The sequence below is a fragment of the Macrobrachium nipponense genome, chromosome 28, assembly GCF_015104395.2.
Source record: "Macrobrachium nipponense isolate FS-2020 chromosome 28, ASM1510439v2, whole genome shotgun sequence".
Taxonomy (NCBI): Eukaryota; Metazoa; Arthropoda; class Malacostraca; order Decapoda; family Palaemonidae; genus Macrobrachium; species Macrobrachium nipponense.
The window spans coordinates 10059921-10085228 of NC_087217.1; the positions used below are offsets into that span (position 1 = coordinate 10059921).

General features: G+C 43.2%; 1 protein-coding gene across 10 annotated transcripts in view; it reads left to right on the forward strand.

Moving 5' to 3' along the window:
• The window catches only part of LOC135201401 (E3 ubiquitin-protein ligase TTC3-like), a 409740-nt gene that overhangs the window by 215829 nt on the left and 168603 nt on the right, over positions 1–25308 (forward strand). For all 10 annotated transcript variants that reach the window (XM_064230282.1, XM_064230284.1, XM_064230283.1 and 7 more), the window contains one exon: positions 17854–17971. In XM_064230282.1, coding sequence (XP_064086352.1) covers positions 17854–17971 — 118 coding nt within the window. The remainder of the gene's footprint in view (positions 1–17853; positions 17972–25308) is intronic.

Sequence of the window (25308 nt, forward strand, 5' to 3'; positions counted from 1 at the left end):
CTGCTTGTCCTCCGGCTCCTTTGGGAGTGGGGCCCGTCTCCCCTTCCGTAAGGAAGAGATAGACGGGGACCAGAGGAGTATCGGTTAGCACTGGTACTTCCTCGCCTGGTGCTAGCGGCGATGCTGCTACGCCAGGTTCCGGCTCGGTCTCTCGTTCGCGAGAGATCCCGAGTGTACGCTCTCCCTCGGGAGACCGTGCAGCCAAAGTTTCGGCGCCAAGACCGCGGCACAGAGCAGAAGGCTGGTGAGAACCGCTCAGGTGACTCTCGCCAGGCCAGCGGCCGCTCTCGCAGCGACCAGCTGGTAACCCGGGTTTCCCCCCTAAGAAGACTCCTTCGGGAACTTCTAAGGGCTCGTTCCACGCCGTGGGACGGGGGGGGTTCTTCTGCTGGTCCTCCTGCTCTTTCGGGAACAGGGTCCGTCTCCTCTTCCACAAGGAAGAAGAAGACGGGGACCAGAGGCGTACCGACTACCACCGGTACTTCCTCGCCTGGTGTTTGCGGCGCTGCCGCTACACCAGGTTCCGGCTCGATCTCTCGTTCGCGAGAAGTTCCGAGTATACGATCTCCCGCGGGAGAGCGTATAGCCAATATTTTGGCGCCAGAGTTAGCTCGGCGCCAGGACCGCGGCACGGAGCAGAAGCTGGTGAGAGCCGCTCATGTGACTCTCGCCAGGCCAGCGGCCGCTCTCGCAGCGACCAGCTGGTAACCCTGGTAGACGTGACGGTCTCTGACCAGCCACGGGCTGAGGCTGGGAATAGGTCCCCCCGACCATCGGTGGTACCAGCGGTTTGACGCGCCTTGAGGACGCTCACCGGTCTCACCGCTAAAACGAGCTCTGCAAGTCACCTGACCGCCGCTCCCACAGGGACCGCGCGGATAAGGCGACCAGCAGCAGCTCGTCTGACGCACGGGACCGGGGTGAGCGGCACGGCCAGGCCTGCAGATTGATCCCCACCGTGGGTTGGTGATCGGCTGCAGCCCCCAACGTACGCTGGTCCTGCCAGCGAGCGGGGGGGGGGAGCGTCAGGTCTGTCTCTCCACTACCTTAAACTTCCTCAGGGTACGCCGGGAAGAGCGAGGTAGCTAGGAGTGATTGTGAGAGGTGCGCCGCTCACGATCCCGTCACGACGCCGCACGTGCCACGTATGGTCTTAGGACCAGCCAGGACGTACGCGCAAGTGATTGGAGGCGACCGTCAGGGGGGGGGAGGGGGTAGCATCAGGTCTGTCTCTCCGATACCTTCAACTTCCTCGGCATACGCCGGGAAGAACGAGGTATATAGGAGTGTACTTTATTAAAAGTAATGGCTACTTCAGCAGCGTTACACTTGTAGAGATTCTTCTCTATTTTGCGAATAGCGGCTTTTTCAGTGCTACTTAAACAGGCTAGTAGAGCACCTATAGAGGTCATGGTAAAATACAGGGTCAAAATAGGTGTATATATATTTGAATTTTACAGATAAACAAATATGATACCATAGTCATCAAAGTCATTAACGATTTTCTCTCTCTCTCTCTCTCTCTCTCTCTCTCTCTCTCTCTCTCTCTCTCTCTCTCTCTTTCTTAAAGCGAGCTTTCGTCTGGAGCTGCCAGACATCCTCGGGCTGGGAAGCTGAGGGTGGACTGATCTTGGTGCGGTGTCCGTCCTCCTTATATCTGTGGTTGACAGCAGGGGGTCTGCCCCATGCTTGTCTCCTATTGGCTGGTGGCGGTGAGTCTTGTTTTCATTGGCTGCCTGAGCCAGGTCTCAAGCCACTTTCTTCGGGCCGATGGTTGCGTTGCAGCATATCCTGCAGCCGCCTGGACCTCCTAAGCGGCGCTGTAACATTGATGGGCGTTGCGCTACGCTGTGGGACGTCACGGCTACTTTGATTTCCATTGGCTGCAGGAGTACCTCGTTCGGGGGCGTTGTCATCCATAGAGTTGTCATGATCGGTGGTGTCATTGTTGGTGGCAGGTCTTCTCATATTCGTAGGGAGGAGAAATTCTTCCTGCGTCGTATTCAGAGTAGGTTTTATTTGCTGGATGAGTAGCGCCTCCAGCAGGCGCAACCGACGGGCATCAGGGGCCTTCCCGATGATCTTCGTGTTCTTTATGATGACATCTCGGGAGATGGCCTCGTGATGTTTGGTGCGGGCGTGATTCTTTATAGCCCCCTCTTGGGCGTGGCACGAGAGTCTCTTCGACAGTCGCATGGTAGTCATACCTACGTAGGCGCCGCTGCATTCGCGGACTGGGCATGTATATTGGTACACTACATGCGTCTGCTTCAGCGGTTCTCGTACCTGTGGAGAGGGGTTATTTTTCATAATAAGATCGCGCGTCCTCCGATTCTGGTAATATATGATTAGGTCGATATTCTTGGTGTCGTCAGTCAGGGATACATTATCGGAAATAATTTTCTTAATGGCGTCCTCTTCTTCACGGTAATGGGAACTCATGAAGGCTTTGTAGTACAGCTTGATATTATCCTGGGGGCGGGGCTGCGGGCTCTCACTACCGTACCATTTCTCCAGGGCTGTGCGGACTTCCTTGCTGATTAATTTATTTGAGTACCCATTATTCACAAGTACTTGGGAGGCGCGGTCGAGTTCCTGGTGAGTGTCCTGCCAGGTTGAGCAGTGGGAGAGGGCCCTCCTGACGAAGGCCCTGACGGTGGTGCTTTTGAATCTGGCGGGGCACTCGCTGTCTCCGTTGAGGCAAAGTCCTAAATTGGTTTTCTTTGTGTAGACTGAAGTACGGAGACCGTCTTCCGTCTTGCTTACAAGGACGTCGAGGAAGGGGAGCCGATCGTCGGAGCTGCGTTCGACTGTGTAATTCAGCACACTACACTGCTGAAATGCTTGACGGAGGGCTTCTACCTCATCCTCGGCGTCGACTTGCACCAAGATGTCGTCAATATAACGTCCATATCTGCGGGGTTGCTGCATCCTGGCGAAGACCCGTTCCTCCACGGTGCCCATATAAAAGTTAGCGAAGAGAACCCCCAGTGGGGAGCCCATCGCCACGCCGTCCTTTTGGCGGAACATCTGGCCACGGTGGGTGGAGAAAGGGGCCTTCTTGGTGCATATCTCCAGCAGCGTACGGAGCGAGGCTTCCGGTATGTTGAGGGGCGCCATCGACTGATTCCTGTAGACACGATCAAGGATTATATCTATGGTTTCGTCGACAGGCACGTTCGTAAATAGGGACTCTACATCCAGCGAGGCGATAATCCCGGTACCAGGGGCGTCCTTGATGGCTTCTAAGAACTCTGCCGAAGACTGCAGGCTGTACCGACTCGGGACGTAAGGGGTCAAAATTTGGTTGAGGCGTTTAGCCAAGGCGTACGTAGGGGCGGGCGTCTGGCTGATGATCGGCCGGAGGGGGTTTCCTTGTTTGTGGGTTTTTACATTGCCATATAAATAACCCAGGCTGTATATAGGAGTGATCGTGAGAGATGCGCCGCTCACGATCCCGTCACGACGCCGCACGTGCCAGGTATGGTCTTAGGACCAGCCAGGACGTACGCGCAAGTGATTGGAGGCAACCGTCAGGGATCTGTTGCTGGTCCTTCTTCTGAAGGAGGAGGGTCTTGGGAGCTGTTCTTGTTGGAGGGACTGGACGGTCCTACTCCTCAAGACGCTGTAACTTCCGAGATTCAGAGTAACTTTGCCCAGGTTATTGCACTGATTCGTCAGCACAACAACCTGGGGAGAGGATCGCCGCTCCACGGCTCAAGTCGTTCTCGAGCCCGAGTAGGGAACCAGACTGACGGTGGGCTTGCCGCGATAAGAGCTTCTCTACTCGGTTCTGAACCAGGAGAGCCTCTCGTCTCCGGACGAGAAGGCTCGCTCAGGTCTAGCCGGTCGGGCAAGCTACTCCTCCTCCTGCCTCCTGTTGACAGCGGCGTTTTCTTTTCGGAGTATTGCAGCTCTTCTCCCCTCCCCCCCCCCCCCCTCCCCCCCCCCCCCTCCTCCTCCTCCTCCTTCCTCCTCCTCCCTCCTCCCTCCTCCTCTCCTCCTCCTCCGCCCCTCCTCCTCCCCTCCTCCTCCTCCTCCTCCTCCTCCTCCTCCTCCTCCTCCTCCTCCTCCTCCTGAGAGGTTTCGATCTCGAATGAGTCAGAGAGGACGGTTTCGGCTCTCCTGTCAGGTGTCGATCAGCCCCACCCAGACGAAGTTCACAGCGGTGGCAGATGCTTACCTACAGCACGAGTTCGTAACCCTCCTCGGGGGGAGGGGGGTGGGAGGAAGGCCATCGCCGCAAGGTGATGGCTGCTCCTACTCTCGTCTCCAAATGCTAGTGCCGCTGGAAGGGCGAACAATATCCTTTTCCTTCCCCATTCCCTCTCTCCTTACGGCTACGAGGGAAAGGGGTAGGATCCTACAGACTTCTCTGTAGGATCCCACGATTGGAGACTGCGCTACCGGGGGGACCTTCGGGTCCTACCTGACGTAACCCCGGTCGTGGAGGAGGGACCCTGCACCATCTCCGATTTCTACGGGAATCGAGAGGACAACCAACCGATATTCGTTTAACGAATCCGGTGGGGGTTTCATTGGGCGCTTAGAATTCTGCAGAATTTCTAGCACACATGGCGAGACCACTGTCCAAGGGAGTTAGACGAGTATTCCCGATAATTGTTACCACGATAATCGGGGATCTCGCCGAATGCTCGAATTCCTGGAGTTCTTAGCGTTGGAAGAAGACTGTCGCCGAAGGAAGATATCTCACAGTGGCGGCCAGCCCTGGATTAGAGAGAATGGACGGGAATATCCAGTTTGGCTTGAATGTTCGTCTTCGTTATTCTGTGCACCATTGAAGCTTTCCTTCGGGGAAGACTTCTCCTTCTCTCTCTTTCTTAGAGATCGAAGGCGGTCGATCTCCAATCCTTATTTTGTTTTCTTGAAGGGAAAGAATTTAGGATGGAGATCGTTGTTCAGAATCCTATAAATATACTACGTATATTAACCTCGCGACATGATTCTGCTAAGCAGTTGAATGGTCCGAGGGGTAGGCGCATATCCTGGTTACTCTACGGATTGCGACGTAGACGAGAAGTATTCTAATTGAACTGCAACTCGGGGTTGCCTGCAACCTCCCTGGAGTTTCCAGTTTCAATTTTATATACTTATGGTATTGTCACAACAACACCATTTAAGCTTTTATATTTACCGAAATTCGTTTCGCATAAATATAATTGCTCGAGCATATCTTTTTATGCTCGGTGGTTCTAGCCGAACGCATTCCTTCGTGGAAAGGATTACTTGGCAACTCAGGATGACGAGTCAGCGACAGCTACTGCGTATTGAATTGCCCGAGGCATTTCAGTACCAGCTGCCGCTTCGAGATGCACGGTTGGTTATGTCTTTCTCACCTGCTTTGATTGAATACCAACCGTGTATCTGCCCAACAATCACAGACTTAAGTCTCTGATTAACGGGGATTCTCGCATACATGAATGACCATCTACTGCTGTGACACTAGTATTCATCGTCTTCGGTATTGCGAGAATTTAAAACAGAGATATCTATTCGACTCTCATCTTTCTGTTTACCGCACGGTAACAGAATTCTGTAATAGTCTCTTGCTGCATTGTATCGCGATAATGCGAATGATAATTTAGCGGAATCTGAGTTTGTCCTCAAAATATCTTGTATTCGGAGGTGTGCAATTGTTCATTGTCCACCCCGGATTAGCAGATGTATTGAAAGACATCGCCTACTCCCACACCTGCCAGCTCTACTTCCAAACGTTCAGCCCATGAGAAGCAGTTCTTCAGGCGGCTCTCCCCTGTGTTTTCATTACTGAAGAACGCCCCGCTTTCATTGCACACCGGACAGCAATGAAATGGCGGTTAGCGTTTTCAGTCATTTGTAAGCACAGGTTCAGAATCTTGAGATTCCTTCTCTCGATTCAGCTGGAAGACGTAGGTTGCATTCATTGCCTACCTTCGTCTTCAACGTCACAGTGTTGTTTCTCCTTAAGCTGAGATTCAACGTCTATGAGATTATCTTGCCATCAGGGACCTCGGTCTTTTGAAGGCAATTGACTTTCGCCTTTTGAGCTTATGCGTTAATAGAATCATCACCGCCCGTCCGGCATCGGTGACTAACAAATATATTATTTGTTTGGTCTCTCAGCATAACTCTTTAAAGGGCGAAGGTCACGTGACTTACCCGGATGCTTGGACAACTTGCCTCACTACCGATTCTGAACCAGTCAGTCGGCAGCTGTCAGAGCGCCCGAGTCAGTTACGAACTATGCTGTGGACTTAGTTCGGTTGTTCCAGAGCAATCATTACTTCGTCTTAATAGCTTGTCAGTATGAGTACTGTACATAACCAAAGTCGAGAAGAGGGATAGGTCATACGACTATTCCCTTCTTTTCGTCTTAGGTAACTGCATGACTTTTCTTGCGAAGTCAAGCACAAGGGGATGGGGATTTGTGACACTCGATTTCGTACCGATCTTCGTAGCGAAGACTCAGAACCCTTCGGTAACTGACGATTGGTTCGAGTCCTTCACAATACCCTCCCTAATGGACTTCACCGCCTCCGATACGAAGGCTATGCTGCTTTGTCCTGTGAAGGCGCGACGGAGCTGTCTGAAGAAACTCGACACCCAGGATGAGTGTGGACGCCTCTTCATCATTCTCTCGCGTTCCGCAAGAACTTCTCCGTGGCGCAGGTAGTGAAGGCAGGGGCCTGGTCCAACCGGACCGCATGCACCTCCTTCTACCTTCGGGATATTGCCCACAGGTCCTTGGATCTTTTTCCTTGGGAACCGCGGTGGTTGCTCAACATGTTGTGTAGTTAACCCAGACCCTCGCAGGCTGAACAGCATCGAGTCCTGGTGTAACCGTAAGAATGGATGAGTGAATGAGAGTGTGACTGGCTCCTCTTCCCATCTTTTTCTCCCCTCTACCTCTGGGCAGAGGGACACGGTCGTCACCCTGCTGGGTAAGGACGAGATGCAGGTGAGCTACTGAATAGAGCACCATCCTATCCCTTTCAGTAGGGATAGGAGTAATATCCACCACTTCCTCCAACAAGGGGGAGGAAGTGGATGCCAACTTGAGACAAACCCATCATTTTATGATTGTCTCTTGCAAACAGGAACAAGTTCTTGCTTGCTGGTACGAAGAGATACGCTTGCCTCTCTCTTAGTACTTGGCCCAGAGGTCTGACCATTGATCCTGCGGTGCACACCCCGATCAATCGGACAGAGGTTTGGATCCCTCCCTTGCTCTTACGACCAGGGAGGCACTCCAGGGTTGGACGAACACCAGTCTGTTCACCAAAAAGACTCCGATTCCTCCCACCAATAAGTGAGTCTTCCTATTGTTAAAGGACCGAGGGTTTGTATTACGTATCGGAACAAATGACAATTTGTTGAAAATTGCATTTTTCCTAACTATACAAACCTGAGGTCCTTTACATATAGTCCCACCTCATGCCACCCCTCACTCTGCAACTTTTTGCATGGGCCTCAAGCAAAAGTGATTCTTCACCTCTCGGGCGCGCAGGCGCGCGCACAATCGGACAAGCAGTTAACTACCGTTCTCCCCTTGTTCGAAGCTTACGACCGTCCCAGCTGCCGCTAGTTACCTTCCTATTGTTAAAGGACCTCAGGTTTGTATAGTTAGGAAAAATGCAATTTTCGACAAATTGTCATTTTTGGTTTATTAATACCCAAAGCAGAAATATGCATTCATAATAATCATTATTTATTAACATTGTCTTTATAAAAATACAAAGGAAAACTTTGAATGCCCGTATCTCAAAACTATACTTATTGACCTTGAAAATCTATCTTCTCACTTAGTTTTAAAGCTATAGCACTGAAATTTGGTATATAACTCAGAAAGACATTATAGAACAATCAAATGAAGCCCTTTTTTCCAACTTTTGTTTCGTCTTTTCTCTCTCTCTCTCTCTCTCTCTCTCTCTCTCTCTCTCTCTCTCTCTCTCTCTCTCTCTCTCTCCTGATTTATAGGGTTTGTTTTTTTTACCATAATGAAAAATTCATATCTAACAAAAAAATTACTTTTTAGAAAAAAACTCCTCATTCGATTGGAGGTCTACATCAGGTCTATATATGGTAGTAATCATAGGTCTTAATATTAAATAGAGAGGAGATAGAATTTGAGAAATGGTTATTTTCGGGATAAATCGCCCTGGCGTCACAAAACTGAAGGTCAAGAGGTGAATATCTTGCGCGGTTTGGAGGTGTCCCCAAGTCACCTTATCAAGTGGTATGAATATCAAAGTCCTGTCATTAAAAATGGCTTTAGCCAGCCAGCCCCCTTAAGTTTAACAGTACAGTGGTACCTCGACATACGAAAGGGTCAACTTACGAAAAACTCGACATACGAAAGCAAATACGAAGATTTTTTTGGTTCTACATACGAAAATAGTTCAAGTTACGAAAGGTTGTTTCTGTAAAGTCCCGAGATTCGCCTGGACCACCGAGAACAATTTAAAAACTTGCACGCCGCCGACTGAGTAAACTCGCCACCATCCTCCCGCTCTCCCATTGGTTCCTGATGCTAGTCACCCCATAAGATCCTGCTCTCCTATTGGTCAGCATCTACCCCTTGTGCTCTATGTATTCTATTGGTAAAAGGATGCTGTAGATTGAAAAAATTATTCATGCAATACATTTGATAAAAAAAAATATTAGGTAAAGGTAGAATAAAAAATAGAAATGAATGGTTATTATACTGTTTGGTAGTTTCAGTAGTTGAAGAGAGATAATGAAAATTTATGGCTTACTGTGTGCTAGGAAGAGTGATTGCTTGGCGATCGTTCGGTACTCGTAAGTGCTGAATGTAAACAGAAGTTTGGAAGCTTTTTTTTTTTTTTTTTTTTTTTTTTTTTTTTTTTTATTATTATTCTTATTATTATTATTATTATTATTATTATTATAGTTAATGGTTACTTAATAATTATTTGAAATGAGTACATGCATTACATTTGATAAAAAGAATTGGGAATTAGATATAAAATATAAAATAAATCAGACTGCTATCATCGAAGCCAACAAATACGTATTTTCTAGAATTCTTCTTCTGTTTTAATATTACTTATGTTTCATTATAGCTATCAGTAAGTCGGTATCTCCATTAGGTAAAGATAGAATAAAGAATAGAAATGAATGGTTATTATATTGTTTGGTAGTTTCATTAGTTGAAGAGAGGATGAAAATTTATGGCTTACTGTGTGCTATGAAAAGTGATTGCTTGGCGATCGTTCAGTACTCATAAGTGCTGCATGTAAACAAACGGTTGGGATGTTTTTTTTTTTGTGTGTGTGTGTATTATAGTTAATGATTAACTAATAATTATATGAAATGAGTACATACTGATTATTTATACATTTTATTGGCATACTCTAAGCTTTTAGCTTCTTAAGTTTGGACAGAATCATTGACTAGGCTACAGTAGCAACTGCTAACATATGCTAGGCTTATTGCTAAGGGACATATGCTAAAGTCCTAATATAATCAGTAAAAATGGGGTTGAACATTACATGCAATTGAATATTACTAAATTGTGTACAGTATTTTGCCTTTTTGGAGTCTTATTTCTTCTGTCGGATGGGCGTCGTAACCCTAGAACATGTGTTTTAGGCCTTGAAATATAATTTACTGGGGTGTTTTTGTAGGGTTTGGAACAGATTAGGCATTTTACATGTAAAATGCCGTTCAAGATACGAAAAACTCATGATGCGAAGGCTGCCTCGGAATGGATTAATTTCGTATCTCGAGGTACCACTGTATACGCCCTTGCTGATCTTTTATCCATAGTGAGGAAGGTTATACAGTGGGGCTTCGCTTAATCGCGGATCAGTAATCACGGAATCGGTCGTTTACGGGTTTTTTTCTTGGACCGCTTATCATGCTATATCGCTGGTATGAATCGCAGCATCGTGGGACAAACGTGTTGCGTATGCAATGTGTATCGGTAGGCTAAGCCTCGGCCACGGTCCGATAATCACCAACATTCATGAAACAACTCACATTATGATATTAACTGACAATAATGGTAATAAAACTATTCTCACCTAATATCCTAATATATTATTGGCATATCTTCATAATAAATAGCCTTTTCAAGGTATGTATATGTATGACATTCAGTGGTAGGCTAAACCTAGTTGCAGTGCGATAACCACCAACATACATGATCAGATTCACATTATGATATTAACTGACAATAAAGGTAATAAAACCATTCTCACCTTATATATATTGTAGGCATATCTCTGAATTAAGTTCCATTCGGCAACTAAAAACAGTGGTGATATTGGTAAATCGACATCAGTTGACTATTTGAAGAATATAAACAAAATCAGAATGCAAATGGTAGATCGCTATGTTCATATCATAATACTATAATATGGTAATAATACATGTAATATGATTAGACACAGTCAAACAACAGTTATATTAAAATTATCATTATTCTCAATACACAACTATTATTCAACTTTTGCTAATGGATATCTGTCAATGTTACAACCAAATCAGGCAACAGTCTCTCTCTCTCTCTCTCTCTCTCTCTCTATAGAGAAACAGCTGATTGCTGACGTCATCTGCCATAACTATCGAGCGCTTATCGAGTTGTGTTTAACCCTCTTACGCCGACTGGACGTATTTTACGTCGAAATTTTTTGTCTCCCGTGATATTTAAAGACCAACGTTATGGCCTAAAATTTTGGGACTGAACATTACATGTGGTATAGGTTAGTTTTGGAAATGTGTAATTTGGCAGTAGGCTAAGCCTAGGCTTTGGATTTCCCGACAACAGACAATAAATACAAATGTCTTACTTGTTTGAGAATTTTTTATTTCTGTTATGTTGTTTCTATATTGAAAAAGTGCAAACTTTAGGGACTAGGCTTAGCCTACCACATTCTCTGATTCCCTGACAACCAAGTCAACAAAGTAGCATTTCTTTCCACATAAGTCGACAACTTTTATTTTTGTATAATAACCATGGCAATAAATATAAATGTTTTTTTTTACTTATCTGAGATTCTTTGATTACTGGTATGTTGTTTTAAATTTATGGCTGTTCTAGGCTTTTAACCCTTAAACGCCGACTAGACGTATTTTACGTCAACATTTTTTGTCTCTCGGGTGCCGACTGGACGTATTTTACGTCGACTTACAAAAGTTTTTTTTTTAAATTCGCGGAAAAATACTTATAGGCCTACCAGCCTAAAACTTTTGAATCACGCGCCTTGGGGGATGCTGGGAGTTCACGGATCAAGGTGTTGTTTTGTTTACAATCGTTACGCAGGCGCGCAAGCGCGAATTTCTTTCTTGCCGCACTAAAAAGTATCTGTGACACATCTCGGAAATTATTTCGTCACTTTGACATAATTTTTGTACCATTGTAAATTAGCCGTTACATGAAGTATTATATATGAAAATGTGTGCATTTTTATGTAGAATACAACAATAAAATACTCATTATTGTAGCTTTTATCAGTTTTGAGATATTTTCATATGAATAACGATAATTGCCAAAATTTCAACCTTCGGTCAACTTTGACTCTACCGAAATGGTCGAAAAACGCAATTGTAAGGTAAAGCGCTTATATTCTAGTAATATTCAATCATTTACCCTAATTTTTCAACTAATTGGAAGTCTCTAGCACAATATTTCGATTTATGGTGAATTTATGAAAAAACTTTTTCCTTACGTCCGCATGGTAACTCTTCCGAAAAAAATCATACGTGTGATTGTGGTAATGTTTGCACCATTTTGAAATTATCCGTTATATAAAGTTTTATATATGGAAATGTGTGCAATTTCATGCACAATACAACTAAAAACAACCTATGGTTGTAGCTTTTATCAGTTTTGAGATATTTTCATATAAATAACGATAATTGCCAAAATTTCAACCTTCGGTCAACTTTGACTCTACCGAAATGGTCAAAAAACGCAATTGTAAGCTAAAACTCTTATATTCTAGTAATATTCAAGCATTTACCTTCATTTTGCAACAAAATGGAAGTCTCTAGCACAATATTTCGATTTATGGTGAATTTATGAAAAAAATAAAATTTTCTTTACGTCCGCGCGGTAACTTCCGAAAAAATCATACGTGCGATTGTGGTAATGTTTGCACCATTTTAAATTAGCCGTTACATAAAGTTTTATATATGAAAATGTGCACAATTTTATGTAGAATACAACCAAAAATAATTGAAGGTTGTAGCTTTTCTCATTTTTGAAATATTTGCATATAAATCACGATAAATAGAAAAAAACCCTGTTCGGTCAACTTTGACTCTACCGAAATGGTCGAAAAACACAATTGTAAGCTAAAACTCTTACAGTCTAGTAATATTCAGTCATTTATCTTCATCTTGAAACAAATTCGAAGTCTCTAGCAAAATATTTAGATTTATGGTGAATTTAAAAAAAAATCTTTCCTTCCCTCCGCGCGCGGATTCTCCCCCATAAATCTCCGAAATACGTACGTCCCATTCTCGGAATATTTGCTCCATTTCATATTAGGCATTTCATTGAGTTTTATATATGAAAATTTGCACAATTTCATGTAAAATAAAACAAAAAATAGTTGAAGGTTGTAGCTTTTCTTATTTCCGAAATAATTGCATATAAAAAATATACATATAAAAAAATTCGACATTCGGTCAACTTTAACTCGTCAGATATGGTCGAAAACTGCAATTGTAAGCTAATACTCTTACAGTATAGTAATATTCAATCATTTGTTTCTCACTTTTGAAAGAAATTGGAAGTCTCTAGGACAATATTTAGATTTATGGTGAATTTTTGAAAAAAATATTTGTTTACTTCCGCGCGTTACGAATTCATGCATTATTTTGTGATCATATTTTCTCTGTGTTGCTTTTATCGTTTTACAATGTGTTATATACCAAAATGATTGCAATTTAGTGTACATTACAACGAAAAAGTAATTTGTTAACTTTAACCGTTTTGCGCACAGCGCGATTTGAATACAATTATATATGAAATTTCGTTTTTGCACTATCATATATCGCATTATTTATATATGATAATGATAATTTTTTTCATTTCTGATGGTTGCATACTAAACTTCAGCCAATGACAAAAAAAAAGGAGCCAAAAATTAACTCTTAATCTTGAAAACTAAGCGCGTTGTGATTTAAAAAAAAAAATATTTTTTCCGCTTCCGCGCTTACTCCGAAACCCCTCTGGCACACGGGAGACAATTTTTTATTTAACGCTCCGGCTTCCAAAGGTTAAAATAAAATAATCTTTACTCATTCTTCATATAATGGAGATGTGAAGAAAGAATCTCTCTCTCTCTCTCTCTCTCTCTCTCTCTCTCTCTCTCTCTCTCTCTCTCTCTCTCTCTCTCTCTCTCTCTCTCTCAGCGACGAAGCGTAAACGAAATACGTAAAACTATTTTTTACCTTCTATATTATTGTCATATTTTCATATTAAAAAGACTATTCATGGAATAATTACATATCAGTGAACTCAACTTTTATCTATGCAAAGCCAGCCAGCTGACAAAATGTAAGTATGTATATGAAAATCAAATTATGGTAGCGTTCACAGTAAGATTATCTTTAGAAATTGTAGTAGTACTAGTCATGGTAGTAATAATGTTTTGGAATATACTTAACCCTTTAACGCCGACTGGACGTATTTTACGTCTACATTTTTTGTCTCTCAGGTGCCGACTGGACATATTTTACATCGACATACAAAAGTTTTTTTAAAAAATTTGCAGAAAAATACTTATAGGCCTACCAGCCGAAAACTTTTGAATCACGCGCCTTGGGGGATGCTGGGAGTTCACGGACCAAGGTGTTGTTTTGTTTACAATCATTACGCAGGCGCGCAAGCGCGAATTTCTTTCTTGCCGCACTAAAAAGTATCGGTGACACATCTCAGAAATTATTTCGTCACTTTGACATAATTTTTGTACCATTTTAAATTAGCCGTTACATGGAGTATTACATATGAAAATGTGCGCATTTTTATGTAGAATACAACAAAAAAATACTCATGATTGTAGCTTTTATCAGTTTTGAGATATTTTCATATAAATAACGATAAGTGCCAAAATTTCAATTTTCGGTCAACTTTGACTCTACCGAAATGGTCGAAAAACGAAATTGTAAGCTAACACACTTATATTTTAGTAATATTCAATCATTTACCTACATTTTGCAACAAATTGGAAGTCTCTACCACAATATTTTGATTTAGGTGAATTTATGAAAAAACTTTTTCCTTACGTCCGTGCGGTAACTCTTCCGAAAAAAATCATACGTGTGATTGTGGTAATGTTTGCACCTTTTTAAATTAGCCGTTACATAGTTTTATATATGGAAATGTGCGCAAATTCATGCACAATACAACTAAAAACAACCCATCGTTGTAGCTTTTATCAGTTTTGAAATATTTTCATGTAAAAAATGATAAGGAACACATTTTCAACCTTCGGTCAACTTTGACTCTACCGAAATGGTCAAAAAACGCAATTGTAAGCTAAAACTCTTATATTCTAGTAATATTCATTCATTTACCTTCATTTTGCAACAAATTGGAAGTCTCTAGCACAATATTTTTATTTATGGTGAATTTATGAAAAAAATAACATTTTCCTTACGTCCACGCGGTAACTCTTCCGAAAAAATCATATGTGCGATTGTGGTAATGTTTGCACCATTTTAAATTAGCCGTTACATAAAGTTTTATATATTAGAATATGTGCAATTTCATGTAGAGTACATCTTAAAATAATTAAAGGTTTTAGCTTTTCTCATTTTCGAAATATTTGCATATAAATCGTGATAAATAGAAAAAAAAAACCCGTTTGGTCAAATTTGACTCTCCCGAAATGGTCAAAAAAGGCAATTGTAAGCTAAAACTCTTACAGTATAGTAATATTCAGTCATTTATCTTCATCTTTAAACAAATTCGAAGTCTCTAGCACAATATTTAGAATTATGGTGAATTTAAAAAAAAAAAAACTTTCCTTCCCTCCGCGCGCAGATTCTCCCCCGCAAATCTCCGAAATATGTACGTCGCATTCTCGGAATATTTGCTCCATTTCATATTAGGCATTTCATAGAGTTTTATATATGAAAATGTGTGCAATTTCATGTAGAATAAAACAAAAAATATTTGAATGTTGTAGCTTTTCTAATTTTTGAAATAATTGCATATAAAAAAATATATTAAAAAAATTCGACATTCGGTCAAATTTAACTCTTCAGATATGGTCGAAAACTGCTATTGTAAGTTAATACTCTTACAATATAGTAATATTCAATCATTTGTATTCATTTTGAAACAAATTGGAAGTCTCTAGGACAATATTTAGAGTTATGGTGAATTTTTGAAAAAAATATTTGTTTACGTCAGCGTGTTACGAATTCATGCATCATTTTGTGATAATATTTTCTGTGTTGCTTTTATCGTGTTACTTTGTGTTATATACCAAAATGATTGCAATTTAGTGTACATTACAACGTAAAAAGAAGTAACTTGTTACCTTTAACCGTTTTGAGCACAGCGCGATTTGAATACAATTATATATGAAATTTCGTTTTTGGGCTATCATATATTGCATTATTTATATATGATAATGATAATTTTTTTCATTTCTAATGGTTGCATACTAAACTTCAGCCAATGACAAAAAAAAAGGAGCCAAAAATGAAATCTTAATCTTGAAAACTAAGCGCGCTGTGATTTTTTGAAAAAAATATTTTTTCCGCTTCCGCGCTCACTCTGAAACACCTCCGGCACACGGGAGACATTTTTTTTTTAACCGCTTTGGCGTTTAAGGGTTAAGCATTGGTAGGCTAGGGACTTTGCTCTTTCTTCGCTATGAGGGAGGAACAACGCGGCAGTGTTCTCAAGAGTGTTGGGAGAGTGTTAGTGTATCTTCCCTTGTACAATCTGGAGTGATTGCTTCGTCCTCTGCATCAAATCGCGAGCGTATTACAACCTCCCACGTCCGTGCACATCGCGAGCGTGTTGCAACCTCCCCCATCCATGCATGATGAACATGATGCAGGCGCTCTCACTTCTTCTTCTCCAGGGCCCATTCGTCGTCGTAAGGATCTGAAGGCACCTGTCAAGAGGTCAAAGGTTGTGAGCGCGGAGTTGGTGCAGTAGGAGTGTTTGCCTGCCCCTCTCCCTGGTGCTTCCAGGAATTCGACTCTGAGGGATTCTCTTTCAATCTCGAGTGTTCAGGATTCCTCTCTGACTCACATTCGTATTTCTGCCACGCCCGAGTGTATAGTGATGTTCTTAGTGTTGTAGTTGGTTTGTCGTGGGAGTGGGCATGTGGACCCAGCCCAAACAGGTTAGTTGGTGTTTCGGGCTTTTTGGCTGCTGATCCTTCTGTTAATTTAAACAAGGAAGGTGTCTTAGAGAAGCCTACACACCCTTCTTGTTGTCGGTTTCCGTTGCCGGAGCAAGAGGAGGGAGACACACAAGTTTTTGGCTTCCTTTTCAGAAATTGTCAATCTCATTCGTGGGCTCAACAATTTGGAAAGTAGGACTCGGACTCGGTCGTCTTACACTCCTTCCTGCTTGGAAACCTTGCTGGGAGCTACACAGGATCCCAAATCATCTTTTCAGCTTCCCTTGTCTGGGCATGTCCGTTGCCGGTGCAAGAGGAGGGAGACACACAAGTTTTTGGCTTCCTTTTCAGAAGTTGTCAGTCTCATTCGTGGGTTCAACAATTTGGAAAGTAGGACTTGGACTCGGTCGTCTTACACTCCTTCCTGTTTGGAAACCTTGCTGGGAGCTACACAGGATCCCAAATCATCTTTTCAGCTTCCGTTGTCTGGGCATGTCAGGTTGGGACAGTTCACTTCGCTCTAGGGTCTCTGCCAAGCTACTACCCCCGCCTCTCACGAGACATAGGAAGTACTATGCCACAAACTCTGTCTTTTTTATGTCGCGTCATCTTAACCTGGACGTCATTCGTCTGAAGCTGGGATTGATTTTGGAGCAGGTGAGGTCAGTGGCTCTATCCTTGTCTCCACAGGATGCCTCAGTGTTGGAATCTATAGCAGCCTCCATGTTGCAGACGGTTTCTTGGCTGGACTTCTGGTCTATGGTCATTACCAAGATAGCTTCTGACAGGTCCCCAGAAGGGTTGGTGAGTGCATCCTCGCTTGCCAGTTTGTTGCAGTCCAGAGGCAAGGCGTTTTCGTATATGGCTCACCTTCCCTTGAAGAAAGAGTAGAAACTCTCTGATGCTCTCTCTTGCTATAAAACAACCTCCACTGCTCTTTAGGCCACGCACGGCATTCCGTGCAAGGATTCGTTATTGTACAAACATTAGAGCGACACCTACTACACGTGATGTGGGGGTTGGTTGCAGCCAAAGCCAAAAAACAAGAACACGGAAAACCTGGAGTTCTGGGGGGCACACGTTGATGCTATCATAATGGTCTCTTCATCCACAAGTCTACCAGAAGTTGTGGAACCTTTGGGGTAACCCAAACATCAATCTGTTTGCAAATGCCCAAAACTCAACACTTCAAGTTTACTAGCCTCCATGCCAGCATCCTCAGGCATGGGCAGTCGATACCTTTCTCATGAGCAGTCTCCTGTTTTTGAGAAGCAAATAATGTTTTACACCTGTCATGTCTGATATGTAAGTGCTGAATGGCTGAAAGTGTTACAGTGCTTTGCTTGATAGCCTAACTTTCATAAGATCTGTCATCACTGTTATGTATATTTATGATTATCAATAGTAAGTAGTTGATGGAAGTGTTGTTTTAATCCCCCTTTTAGAAGTGAAGAATGATTTAATCAAAATTCTTTGTTGAATTTTTAAAAGTAGGTTTTTTTTTTCTCTCCAGGAATCCAGATTTTAAAGGGTTTGTGGATGTCATGTGTGAAGAGTTCTGCAGTGTGGCCTACCATCCTTGCTGTTGGAAAGCACACAAAGAAGACCAATTTGGGAAAATGTCAGACAAGGTAAGTTGTGTTTTTATAATGCAGTTTCAACCAGTCAAGTAGTAAGCCCTCCATCAGTTGTGTTTTAAGTGGCAATGAATAATAGTCATTACTATATTAATTTTGAAATACACTTGACTTTTAATTTTTTCTGAGCACCCCAGTCATCCCAGGTGATAGAGAATATTGCATTTCTTTGTCTTAGTATTATGTGAGCAAGAGTTTTAGGCATCAGTGGTGCTGCTGTGTAGTAATATCCCCATATGGTAGATATCCCTGTGTAATGTCCTTCTTGTGGATATGGTCAAGTTATTCATACGCAGAACTAACCCTCGGTCTTAACAATAGAATTATTTCCCATGCAAGCTGGTAACCGGTTGGATCAATATAAGATTGAAAAGCTAGGAATCTGTGACCTCTAGCAACCCTGAAAGTCCAATGTGTTGTGAGGCTGGAAGCCACTCATGTACGACATGACTGTCCAGTCTTTTCCTGACTGCCTTGGAGATACGTACGCTTTCGCTCTCTCCCCCAAGCCGGTACTTAGCTTCGCCCTTTATTTCTCGGGGTGTGTGTGTGTTTGTGTCGTTTTAATTATGGATTGCCCTGGATCTTCAAAGGCGTGGCAGTGTATGTGCCTGGGCATTCGAGGATTCCCCTGCTCAAGGTTTTTGGCTTCCGTAGCAACCGACCCACATTCGACATGCAGTAGGTGTAGACCAACCCGTGTAGAGTGTCGGGCATGGCCTTATCTCTCAGTGGAAGCTGTTTTACAATAAGAGAGAACATTGCAGATCATCGTTGTTTCTGTCGTGGGAGGGATTCTCCCCTCCTCATCAAGATTTGACAGCATAATCGATCGACTCAGGCAGGGGATGGTACTAGGGTAGTTAGATCTCCTTCATTTTATTTCATTGATTCGTCGGTGGAAGTATCAGGAGGACGAGTCAATAATCTTTTATTTAATTTGACTCCTTCTCCATCAGGTTCCATTTCTCTTTCCGGAAGGGAAGATGTGGTAACTAATAGTAATCTTGTTTCAAGGGAAGAAGCATCCAAGATGGCGGCGCTGTGGGTATCGCTGGGGCACGGGGTCCTCCATCCTGTGAGGGGTTGTTGTCGCATTTTCTGGAATCGCAGACCCCTCCTCCTACCCAAGTAACAGTCCCCCCACCACCAGTTCTACTAGGGCCCCCCCCTGTTACGAACGAGAGAGGTCCTCTCCAAGTTCGATATTATTATAAACAAAAGGAATTCAACACCAACAGTTTAAACTGGGGATATGAATATAGAAAGGTACACAAACACAACAAAGGTTTATTTACACACTTACTAACAAAGATAAATGCAGAATGGCTTCTCCTATTTACATACCACAAGTAAAATCTTACAATGCGTGAACTGGGGACACGGTGAGGTAATGCAAATACTTACTGGCCAGTTTTGCGCTGTCGGAGATCTATGGTCGAAGCAAGGGCTTCTCACAAAACCTACTGTAGAGCGTTTCTTCTCTGAAGTCTTGCTCTACGTCGAAATGCCTCGGTCGTCCACTCCCGGACGACTTGACCAGATCCCAATACTCTCGAGCGCCTTTTTCTCTCTGATCCTTCGTCTGTTCCTTCTTCTCTTATCTCACTCTGATGATATCTGATCTCTGCTGCTAGGCTCTCACTGATAATCTGATCTATGACTCTTACTGATGATCTGCTCTCCTACTTCGTCAGTCGTATTTATATGGCAACCTGGGGGCGTGGCCTACCAGCGAACGTCACAGGTTCCTGAGATTACCAGAACGTGGGTATACCTGAATTTCAGAGCTATAGGGAGGCAGTTTTCGAAGGGCTGAGGCCAATGGCAGAGCGAGTAATACATAGGAGCGTTAGAGCAAGTAATGTGTGGTGAAACCTAAGAGAGATAGAAGTGCAAGTGTTGGAAGGTTAGGGTCAGTTAGCTGTGAGGGAGAGCAGAAGTGTTTTAGACGTGGGAAACTAGGCCATAAGAAGAATGAATGTCCGTGGGCATTAGGAGCTTGTTTCAGTTGTGGGAAGACAGGTCATTTATTTAGTGAGTGTCAGAGAGATAGGGACATGAAATGTTATAGGTGTGGGCAGACAGGGCATGTAGCTAGTGGATGTCGGGGTACCCGTATAAACGTGGTTTGCGGCAACTGTGAAAAGAATGGGCATCATGTTCGGATGTGTAAAGAACAGCGTGCAAAGTGTGCTGAATGTAGAATGGAAGGTCATGTAGCTAGTGTGTGTAGGAGAAAGAGGACGAGTCAGGCTGGGAATTCGGGGAAATATGTGTTAAGGGGATTCAGTTGGGTGGGTCCTTTAGTGTGCGGATGAGTGAATGGTTGAAAGTTAATAAATATGAGCCGAGCATCAGTGACCAAATGGATTTAGGGGATTGCAGTTAGTGTTGGTTGAGTATAGAAGAAAGCGGAAGAAGGTAAAGAAAGGGAATGAAAAGGAAAAGCGAGGACTGCATGGTAGAGGGGTTAGTGTTAGGGTAGAGATGGTTGATAAGGCTTGCAATACAGATACGTCTGGGGGAGGGAATGGATGAGACATACAGTGTGTGGGGGGGTTTGGATTGACAGAGTTTAGTGGGATTTTGACAGGAAGAGAACCAAGTAGTAGGGAGGTAGTTGACAGTATGTATGTAGTATGAGTCCCTTCAGGAGTTTGACAGGAGTGTGAAGTGTGTGAGTGATTTGGTAGCAGAGATATGGGAGACATCGGGAATCTGGATGAAAGAGGTCTGGAGGAAGTGAATGGTGATGCGACTTAGTGTTTGAGGGGCCTTGAACAAGATCCAGGGGGCCAGTATCCGAACATCCCTGGGTGTCGAGAAAAGCAATGTAGTGTGGATGTTGTGAGTATGCGAGGAGACGTCAAATGTAATGGGGAGGAAATATGGAGGAGTGATGTAGTTGCATTTGACAACGTTCTAAGGAGAGAGAGGGGGGGCAGGTATTTTGGTTGTTATATATAGGTTGTGCTCATGGAGCCTAGAGGAAGTGAGAATTAGTCAGTCTGTGTTTGGTAATCAGGCAAGAGAAGCAGTTTTTTGGACAGAGGTAGTGAGTTGCTGTTGTGTGTTTTCTGGATTGTTTTGATAGTGTAATTGAGTTTGTTGTGTTTGTGTCCATCTGAAGGTGGTTGAGCTTGTGAGTTTCTTTTGTGTTTGACATGTGATTGTTGTGGTTGTGAGTTTTTGTGTAGTCTTGGTGTTGATTGGTGTTTGTTTGTGTTGTTGGTTTGTTGTGTTTTGAGTTGTTGTGTAGTCTTGATGTGGGTTGGTGTTTGTGTTAGACCGGTGTCAACGATCTTCAACGACTCATTTTTTAAATTCACCTCAGTACATGTTGTAACTAACTGTTCATTTGGACTGAAGATGAACCCAGGGAAGGGTTCGAAAGTTTTTTGTAAAGTTTTCAAAATTATACATGGACTCCCAACACTTTGTATTATTGTGGACCCTTTAGAACATTGTGGTGTTTGTTGAGCTGTGTGAAGTTTTGGTGTCGTAGGTGTTTGTTGGTGTAGTTATATGTCGTGTTGTTTTGAGTTTTTGTATGGTTTTGGTGCTTGTTTGGTTTTTTGGTGTTTGATATTCAGTGGTGGTAGTGTCAAGTTTCATGGTGAGTAAATGTGTTTGAGATTGCATTTTATTGCCTTGCTGAGCTAAGTGTCCTGTTAGTAATTAAAGTAACGTAAAGGGGAAAGTGTGGCTGCGGGAAATTTGTAAGCCAGGAGTGATTAATGTAATGTGGGGAGGTCTGGCTCTAGCTCAACTCAAACCCCAACACACTGTAAGTTACATTCCCTCACCAGACTTATCTGTGTTGCACGCTCTATCAACCATCTCTACCCTAACATTAACCCCTTTATCACACATTCCTCGCCTTTACCTTTCATTCCCTTTTCCCACTTTCTTCCACTCGGCTCGTATTTATTCACTTTCAACCACTCACTCTCTTCCACACATCCCAATCACTCTCTGATAACCCCAACCTTTGCCTAATAATTCTCTCAAAATTCCACACATACTTACAGGGGACATACCTATACTCTTTTACAATGTGGCATTGTACACCCACACACCCACACCGCACGCCCCACATGCATATCCCAATCATTATCACATTTACTCATCATTCGCAAAATCTCAGTCAACGTTCTAACAGTCCTTTCAGCCAAACCATTTGCACTGGGCATATATGGAGTAGAATAACATGTACAATACCCCACTTCCTCAGCATTTCCTCAAATTCCCATCCCACAAACTCGGACCATTATGACTCAAATTTCTCACAGCCTTACACACACATCGGCAACATTATCACACAACATTCTCACAGGCTTAAACACATGTTGGCAACATCACTTGGCTCACCATTCGCATGACAGTCTCACTCCTCTTATTCTTGATGGAGACCGCATACGCAAATTTGCTCATGTAGTCCTCCATCACAATCATTCCCACATGCCCTCTTGCAGTTAATGGCAAAGAAACAGTCAATAACAAGCATTTCAAACGGTTCTTTCATCTGCAGTTGCATACACACACTGATAATTTTCCCTCTGACATTCTTCACATGTAATGGCCACATCCACACAATTCTTACTTAACCTAGGTGCAAATAGTCTCTCTCTCATGCATTCCCGCAACATCATGTGCCCAAATCGATCATAAACCAACAGGCGCATACTCATGGCTGAGTCACTGAGAAACACTGGGACATACACTCCCTTATCATGCATTCCTCCCTGGTACAAAAAGTACACTACATTTTTGCTTGCTACAAACCATCTTGCAAACCTCTTGTATAACCTCCAACTCACACAGCCAATCTTCCACACGCACTCCTCCCAAAATGCATCCTCACAACTTATTTATCTCCAAGCACCTATCTTGCATTTCCTCAATCTCTATCTCCAAGCACCTATCTTGCATTTCCTCAATCTCTTCCATGCTCAACAAATCATTCTCGCTTGTAGCAACATCAATCATACCCACGAAGTTTGCCACAGATACACTGCTATCCTGAGTATCTTGCTGCCCCCCCCTTTCTAAGAACCCAGTTCCTTATGTCTACATTCACATCATGCATCCTCAAAAAGTCTCTCCCTATTAAAAAAGAATCCGGCATATCTTCCCCATGACTATAAAGTTATATACCACTTCCAGCTCCCCTAACCAAACCTTCAGCTGTACCTCTTCCCATACTAAAATACTTCCCTGTCCTAACCCTTGTATTCTTACACTTGTACACTGCCTTTTCACTCCTCAATCACATCTCAATCTCATTTACCACTGACCCACTCACTGAGGAAACCTGCGCCTCCATATCAACTAAGCTACAATACCCACTATCATTCACTCTGACAAACGTTGCCATTTTCCCTTGGGTTCCACTGCTGTATCTACCTGATCATCCATACCACAGTCATCCTCCCTACATTCCTCCTCAGTTATTTCCCCACTTTTACCATTCTGATTCAAATCCCCCTCACAATCTCCATTTTTTGACTAACCAACTACAGCCATGTTCCCCATACTGAATTCTCAAAATCTCATGCTCACTATTTGCAGTTAGCTTCCCTCTGTGCTCAAATGGTCTGTCCCACACAAAATATAAAAACACTTCAACCCCAAACAACTCTGCTACCGCCAACAACAACCGCAACAACATCTCCTCTCCCCCACCTTACACCTCTATACATGCCCCCTTCCTTCTGCACATCACTTATCAGCCTTAATTGCAGCTCATTTGCGCTCTCGGGCACTCCCTCAACCAGACCCTTATTTTCAAAATCTTTCAATGCCAAAACAAACACTCACAAACTCTGTCATCCCTACAAACCTCTCTCATACAACCAAACCCTCAGGCACTCTATCGGGATCCCAGTCGCTTTTCATGGGATCGTCACTCGTACTATGCATCCTTGACATCGCATCCACAACCACATTTTTATTCCCTGGCAAATACTCTAACCTAAAGTCAAACTCACTCAAATCCTCCTAGCATTCACACTTTCTTTCTTAATCATATACACCAACTGTTGATGGCCCATCCATATAACAAATCTTACCCCATACAAAAACACTTTCAACGCTTTCACACAGAACCTTATAGCTGCAAGCTCTCTCTCAACTACCAAGTACTTTCGCTCCACTTTATTAAAGGCTTTACTTACATACGCTATCACACTCGGTTGCTGTTCTCCAATTCACCTCTTGCAACTGCACTAAACATCCCCCCATACTAAACTCACTAGCATCTGTGTAGAGCTCAAGCCTACTCGCATCCTTGCCATAATCCGGGAATACTAAGGTTACATCTCTTGCAGCCTCCTCTTTCAATTTCTCAAACATCCTCACCATTCACTCATCCCACTTCAACTTAGTGCAATTTCTCTTCCCTGTCCATTCAGTCAGCGGCTTTCCTATCCCCGAACAGTCTCTTAACAAACTTCCTTCCAAACTCAGTCAAAACCAAAACTCTTCAACTCACACACAGTCCGAGGCCGTGGAAATTCTCTTACCGTCTACACAGACTTTTTGCTCTTCCTTACACCACCTGCAATTACCATATGTCCAAGAAATTCCACCTCCAAACACTCCAGCACCTTCTCAAGCAACTCCATATTCTCTTCAACAGTTTCACTCGCAATCAAATCGCAATCAAAATATCATCTATAAACACAGTCACCTTCTTCCTATCAAGCACCAGCCAAAACTACATTCGTTGCCTTCTGGAAGGCAATAGGTGCATTAGCCAACCCAAAATTCAACCTTTTGAATTGGTAGTAGCAGTTACCACTCAAAAAAGCTGTAACAGGCCTGCTCCCCTCCTCAAGAGATATCTGATAATAGCCCCTTACAAGGTCTAATTTAGTAAACACCCTCATCCCATGCATCTTGTACACACAATCAGACACTATATTCATCGGGAATTGCTCCTTCACAGTCACTTAATGCACCCTTCTGTAATCCACATACATCCGCAAACTTCCATCCGGCTTTCGTACAGGGACTATGGGGCTATTCCAAGCACTCTCACTCCTCTCTATCACTCCCACTCTCTCAAGCTCCTCACACTGCTCCTCAGTCCCTTGGGTAATAGGTGCAGAAAAGTGTCTGGGATGTTGATACATTTGGGTATCGCCTTCCAGAACTATTTTAAATTCCGGAAGCTTAGACCCCCCAAAATCCTAGTCTCCACGGCTCAACACACACTGCCTATTCCACAATATCCACATCAATCGCTCGCTGTTGCCATCTCTAAATCATACCCCCAACTATCACCTTCTTTCACACTACCTGTCATCACCCATCGCACCCTAATG